Source organism: Sinocyclocheilus grahami, unplaced genomic scaffold (genome assembly GCF_001515645.1).
Source record: "Sinocyclocheilus grahami isolate Dianchi unplaced genomic scaffold, SAMN03320097.WGS_v1.1 scaffold1692.1, whole genome shotgun sequence".
Classification (NCBI taxonomy): Eukaryota; Metazoa; Chordata; class Actinopteri; order Cypriniformes; family Cyprinidae; genus Sinocyclocheilus; species Sinocyclocheilus grahami.
The window spans coordinates 260670-267742 of record NW_015506871.1 but is presented as its reverse complement, the minus strand read 5'-3'; the positions used below and the strand labels follow the sequence as shown (position 1 = coordinate 267742).

The window sequence follows — 7073 nt, the reverse complement described above, 5'->3', positions numbered from 1 at the left end:
ACATACACACAGATTCTCACCAGCAGTGGCAAACGGTGCGATGCCCTACAGCGCGAGTCAGCTGGTCATTTACTGTGGAAATAAACTACATCGCCCTCTTTCTACATCCACCCTGATGTCACCCCTTGTCACCATTGGGATTATCAACACTTTTTAGCCACATAGAGATACTCTTGCTGGAAAAAAACAACACGAGTTTGTAGGGACGTCTAGAGTTGTTTTCTACTTGGTGTTAATTGTAAGACTTGCAAGGCCTCTGTGTTGTAAACCAACTTTTCCTTGTGACAAATGAGACTGCGTTCTCCTTATTTAGACTATAATGTTTGCAGAAAACCAACGAAAAACAGACAGACTTTAGGAGAGGAATGGTATTATTTTAGACCCGTCGCATATTTAGTTTTTTGGCTTTTTTTCTGGTTTAACTGGATTTACGAGTAGATATCTGGAGATTGCACTGCCTGGCATGTGCCTTGACCTTTGAAATAGGCTAAAAACATAACTGAATATTGACTATCAATATTTATGGACGAGCCACAGGGCTACAAACCGATACAAATATGTGGTGTATGTTGTTGTTAACTGTTTGCCAATCTCTTCTCGAGTCACCGAGCAACAATCTTCATGGTTTGTGAGTCAGGTTGCGCCATCATACACTGCGGCTTTCTTTTGCCATCCATTTTTATTGTAACATAACATATCTGGAGTAAAAATAAGTGATGTTTTGGAAGTTAAAATGGCAGTCTAGGCAGTGCTGAATTTTTTAACATAAAGCATTACTATATTTTTTTTGTTGTATTTTTTTGAATATTTTTTATTTGACCTTTATAGTGTTTCCATTGTGTTCACTTGCACTGTCTAATATTGTTAGCTGGCGCATTAATAACTTGATTTGTCAATTTTGCCATTGTCTAAGTAGCATGCATTAACCGAGTTCTCCCTCTCATACTTTTGTTAACTCTCAGCTTTCATCGCTTTATAAAGAACGTTGATCCAAGTTCAAGAGCCCTCGTGACCTTGTCTAGGATTCGGTGCTATAAAAAAACAGAAAAAAAGAGGAAAAAATAAAACATAAGACATATGCAAAAGAAAGGAAAAGAAGTTAGCTGTTAGCTTTGGACTACTGCAGTGCATGTGAGAGACAGAACCACAGCTACCTCAGTAAGTTGTTTTCACGCGAAGAGACAAAAGTAATGACCTGTTTACTGAAAAACGGTATTTGTTGACCTCTGCGCCCTTCAGAAATTCAAGCTAAGGTACTGGATCACCTCTCCGACATGAGCGCGTCATGTGGCTGCTGTGACGTCGGGTTTGTTCGCATTTTTGCATTATATTTAATTTTTTTGGGATTGTTCTGCGTTTGAGCCGAGAAAAGAAATGGCATTGTAATATCACTGAAATGTTATATAACTTTATATTTCAGTTTTTCTACATGTGCATCCCATGATTTAGTTTATTGGCCATGTTCATGAAACGCTTGCTTTCTTCAGTCCATTTCATGATCGTTTTTGATTTCGCAGTCGCATTTTCCTCCGTGCTATTGCCTGTCCATTTGTTATTTATTAAATTGTTAAACATCGCCATATGTTCAACATTTTGTTAAACCGAAACTAATTGGAAAAGTTGTTACATGAAATTTGTGCCGAGTCACGATGTAGCACATTTTTGTAGCAGGTGTTGCACGGCGTTCAGAAACGGGGTTTACTGGTCTCAGGTCTCTGCTACATTTATATTTATTCCATAAGGTTGGAGATGATGGTGGTTATGCTTCTTTTTAATTTTTAAAAATTAGCGTAGAGGATGGTTCATGAGGCTAATGTGCGTTTTCGGGTCCCTCTTCGTCACCTGTAGTACCATCGACATGCTTAACTGGTGTAGCGTTGAAGAAACAACTGTAATGCTGACCACTTGGGCTTCTCACAAATGTATCTTTAGTTGATGCCAATTCATGCAAGACATACCCTATTTTGCATAGCATAATGTTATTGGCCCTGAATCGAAAAATCAAACCTTGGTCGGTATGTAATGTGTAAAATGAAATTTCTCATTTAGAAGCACCACTAATATACTTTTTAGAAAATGAACTTTTAAATCCTGCATTAAAAATGTTACAATGTGGGCATGAAAGTTTATGTAGTTCTATGTGTTTTGACTACAAATTAAAGTTCATAACCTTTAGTTGACCAGAGTCTAATTCAGATTATTTGACTGACGGTAGGAAGTCCATAGAACAATAGCATTTTGCTTTAGGTAGGTAAATAAAACCCACTAAAAAAAATTTTGGCAACCAATGGTTTGTTTAGTTAATCCTATTTAATCCATAGATTTATACCCCTTAATGATTAACAAGGTTGAGGCAATTTTATTTTTGAGTAATACCAGAATTTGTGTTCCTTTTTACTACTATGAAGCAAATCAAAACCACACATATTGTTCTGTCCTTCCCTGCAGTCCTTCTTTTGTGAAATGATATATTTACTGTAATTAATTTCTGAAATAAACTGCTGTGATATACTTGAATAAAAGCTGCAAATTGAAGTCGCTCTAGTGTTTCAATTTCAATCTGAGCCCTGCCTTGTTTTGTAATAAGGGTTAAGGCACATTTTGGATAGTGTGCTGCGTTCATAAATTGGAACATTTAAATGGCATATAGCAGCGGTGGCGAACTCCGGTCCTGGAGAGCCGCAGCCCTGCAGAGTACAGCTCCAACCCTAATTAAAACTCACCTGCCTGTAGCTTTCTAGTAACCCTTCAGACCTTGATTAGCTTGTTCAGGTGTGTTTGATTAGGGTTGACGCAAAACTCTGCAGGGCTGCGGCTCTCCAGGACCGACGTTCGCCACCCCTGGCATATAGCAAACAGTTCTGGATGAGTGTAAGATTGACCAAGAAAGAAGTCCATTTTCATTCACAAATAACTTGCATTTGTTGACTTACAAAAGCATTCAGCTTTGGTGCTCTGCCTCTAAAAAAATTTAATATTTGGAGGAACATTAATGGCCTCATTTATCAGGCACTTTTTAAAGCTTTAAAGTTGTGGAATGGCACAAGTGTTTTTTAAATGTTATGGAAAATACAGAACTTTGCCTATTACAGATTCACTCAACAAGAAAGTTAAAAAAATCTTACCAATTTAGCCAAAAATGGCAACTGATGAATGAACAAATGATTGAAATGTAAATAAACAGTCAATTTGTTTCTTTAGAATTCTGTATATGTATTTCAGCATTAATAACGTAAATTGTTCCGGTAGGGTACAGATTTACAGACATGGTCCAATCCATTGATTTTTTTTTTCTAAAAACATTTATACACAATTTTCATTGGTTTTTAAAATATACATATCTGCCCTATAATACAAAGTTTCGCCATCCGTATTCTGCCATGGCTGCAGGCTCGTGGATTGGAATAAAACACAAGGATAAAACCCACTAAGAAAAGGTGGAATGATTTACACAGAACAAAATGAAATGAAACTCCTCTGGGCATCACAGGTTCTGGTATTTTGTGCTTTGGAGTTCAAGAGGGCCTTCATTCAATCCCGGCTCTCTGCAGTGCTGACCCTCGCTGCAGGGCGACATGACTAGCATCGACGTCCTTTGGCTTCTTGCAGAAGTCCCTTCGTGATGCAACTGATCTTTATACATGACACACAATCCCATATCATCTCATGAAATGACTACCGATGCAAAAAAAACGAGGTTTGACCGAAACCTTAAAGAAACATGATGTGGGAGAAGAACAACAAACACTGGAAGGGGGAAAAAAATTGCATTTGGCTGACCTAGAATACCGTTCCAATGGCACGACACCTGAGGGGGAGTTACGCTACAGATCCCTTGCTAAATCTTGACCGCGACGGTCCGACCGCGTTCCACCCAGGTTGGAGCTCGATGGGCTGGTTTAGGCCAGTTCGTGACATTAGAGAAGTCCAGAGCCGAGCTCGTCGTCAGCCGCTCTGAATGTACTTCTTTATAACCATGCATCCATGTCTGAAAAGCGGACACGGCAGATTCTGCAGCAGTGTCCACGTGTTCGTGCAAGGGTCGAAGGTCTCCATGTTGCCCAGTGCCGGTCCCTCACTGCTCACGATCCCTCCCGTTGCATAGATCTTGCCGTCTAGGATCGCCGCGCTGGGGGAGGAACAACAAGAGACCATTTGTAATCGTTTATTGCATCGTGTAGCACAATCTACTGTTCATTAGACCAACCTGCAGAACTGCCTGGAGTGATTCATGTTGGGGCCGGCTTTGATGTTGCCCTTGTCTGGGTCGTAGATAGTGGTGGCTCGGGCGTAGGCTCCTCCCAGGATGAAGATAAAACCATTGAGGCTCACAGCGGGAGCATACTTGTTATCTAAATAAGCCCGAAAGGAGCACAGGAGGAAAGAGAACAACAGATAGAAGTTACTTCTCTGATGTATGTTGATGAATTTTTGCTTTGGAATAAAGGCGCTGTTTTGGTGTTATCTTACACATTGTGCTCAATGCAAGATGTGTGGTGCTTTTTGGAGCTACGAGTAAATCATACAGCTTCTGGGATGCCTACATCCTTATCGGCACAACTTCGCAATGTTCTTTCGGGAAGATGTGGATAATTAATGAGGTAGATTATGGACTAGGGTACTGTGTCAGTCCGCAATCTTTAGAAATCGGGTTTCGTAATGCATTTATGATTTTCCCAGCCTGTTTGCTGCCACATTCCATTTCCCACATCCCTGCATCCTTTATGCTTTACGTTATTACACGGAGAATGACAAATAACGGCAAACAGATATATGGCGCCTGTTTCGTCTAATGATTCCATACAGAGGAAATTACCTCTGTAATATCCAAAGACCCTTCACAACGTGACAGGTTTTACTCACTCTATCCTTCTTCACACGGGGTAAATGGCCAAGAAACAGAAATAATGACTGACAGTCTGACGCACGGTCGTGAACAAGGAACAGGTCGTCGAGCCGAATGCAAGAGAGAGGCTATCAGCCTTCGCTTTCTGACAGAGAAATTGTCTCCCAAACGATTACAGCTGGGCCAATTTATTACACCTATGAATAATTCACGTGGCTGCGTTCAAGGTTTTGTTTTTTGTTTTTTTCCGCACCTTTGACTGACGCTTGAGAAGCCGAGCACAGAAGCGATCTGTAAAACAGCGGCTGGATTTAATGGTTGAAAAGGAAGTGCGAGATGGGCTCTCGCTTGGTGGCGTGACTGCCAGGTGCTTCTCATTAAAATCCCCCACCGCTCGATTTTGAGTGACGGTCCAGATAACGCCCTCTTTTTATACCACTCCAGTCACAGCAAGCATTGTCGAATTGATCTGCGGCATAACCCAGGGGGAGGCATCGTCTTCTGTAACAAGAGCACAGTTCTCGCGCCCCCCTCTTTATTCCCCTCACAAAAACGACTGCTTTTGTGCAGAGTCACTTCATTCAGCCTCCCTGAGTGCGTCACGAGCGCATGCATCTCGCAAGCGGTTTGAGTCGCCAGCGCTGTAGGATCAGGTCCGTTAAGTCCTAATCTCACCCTACGCAATGCTCTGTTTATCTGTTTGTTGTCTTGTTTTCAAACCCAACGCTGATGCTATCAGCAGAGCTCATTGTTGGGTTTGGCCCACGTTCTCGCTACTCGAGGGGCTCGAATGTGACGGCAAAGCTCGGTCTGCTTCTTTGATGCTGAATTCTCGCCACCGGCAAGACGTCTCAAGGTCTCGATCAAATGGGGCACCTGTATCTGTCACAATGGAGAGATTCAGCTTTTTGAGAGCTAAACAAGACAACAACAACAGTTCGCACCACCAATTTGCAGAGGTGTCTCGCTCAATTTTCAGGAGAGACGAAATGCGGCAGAGAAAAGCTATTAGAAGTGTAAGAAAGGGCAAAGGAGTTGTTTGAATAGCAGGATTCCCAGAGAGTTGGGGTGAGAACGCCGGCAATAACCTGTCCTCAATAAACAAGTTGAAGCTTTTTAAGCGAGACTACTTCAGTCTAACCCATCTCACACTCGGACAGATGTCTCAATGTAACGCCTGGCCAATTGACATTCTTTGAACGTGTTTTATAAACACTGGCTACCCTTAGTTTCAAGACTGAGGGATGTTTGTCGACGAGTCCAGCGGTGAGTGGCTGGGAGCCAGTTCAGTGATAACTCGTCAGACTCTCCAGAGGCTCCCTGAATCACTTTTTAATGTGCCTGTACTCTAAAGACTTCCTACAATGTTGTGTAATTTGTACAAGCAATTGTTTGCAATCAATTCCCCACCGTCCACGTGGCTTCATGCACTTCCAGTGGCACTTTGCCTTCTTGACCTTCACTGACAGCTTGTCTTGTTGGCACTGGCTGAACTAGTGTTTGCTCAGTAGTGTTTACTACTGACTGCAGGTCTTCAAACAACACCATCACACGGGGACCTTGAAGAAATGAACCTGTTAAAAGCCTTGAGCATAAGACCGTCACCTCTGTGGAAATATGCAATGGTAGAATGGCACTTTCTCATTCTGGGTGAAAAAAGAGCTATGTGAAAATCAAATGAAGACTTACAGGCCTGTCAATCAGTGAGAAAGAACCAAACACTAACACTGCCAGGATAGAGGTAGTCTTATTCCTAACACAAATCATGCCATGTTCAAATACCATGCTAGTATTTATCCTTAAAGGGGTCATATGATGCAATTTCAAATTTTCCTTTCTCTTTGGAGTGTTACAAGATCTTGGTGCATAAAGAAGATCTGTAAAGTTGCAAAGACTCAAGTCTCAAATCCAAAGAGATATTCTTTATAAAAGTTAAGAGTCAGCCACACCTACCTAAAACGTCTCGTTCTAACACGCCCCCACATATCTACCTCACTATGTAGACATGTGATGTACTCACAGACTGTAAGTACGTTTTCATATTTAAAAAGATTTGCCACTGATGATTCAAACGTGAGTTTTGAGCAGTGTAGAGTAGCACTTGTTTGTCATTTCTCCGATCACAAATGATGATTTTATGTTTACGTGGCGCGATGCAACGCAATGTGTAAAAAGACAGTATAAGTAATTATAATCAGTAATTATGTCCCCACTGGATGCAACAAAT

The 7073-nt window shown here is 41.5% G+C and overlaps 1 protein-coding gene across 1 annotated transcript in view; it reads right to left on the bottom strand.

Annotated features, from left to right (window-relative positions):
- Window positions 1–3194: 3194 nt before the first annotated feature.
- The window catches only part of LOC107572077 (kelch-like protein 29), a 209779-nt gene continuing 205900 nt past the window's right edge, over window positions 3195–7073 (bottom strand). The window contains exons 11-12 of the mRNA XM_016258479.1: window positions 4208–4352; window positions 3195–4129 (exon numbers count right to left, since the gene is read on the bottom strand). Of these exons, the coding sequence (XP_016113965.1) occupies window positions 3946–4129; window positions 4208–4352 (329 nt within the window). The 3' untranslated portion in view covers window positions 3195–3945. The remainder of the gene's footprint in view (window positions 4130–4207; window positions 4353–7073) is intronic.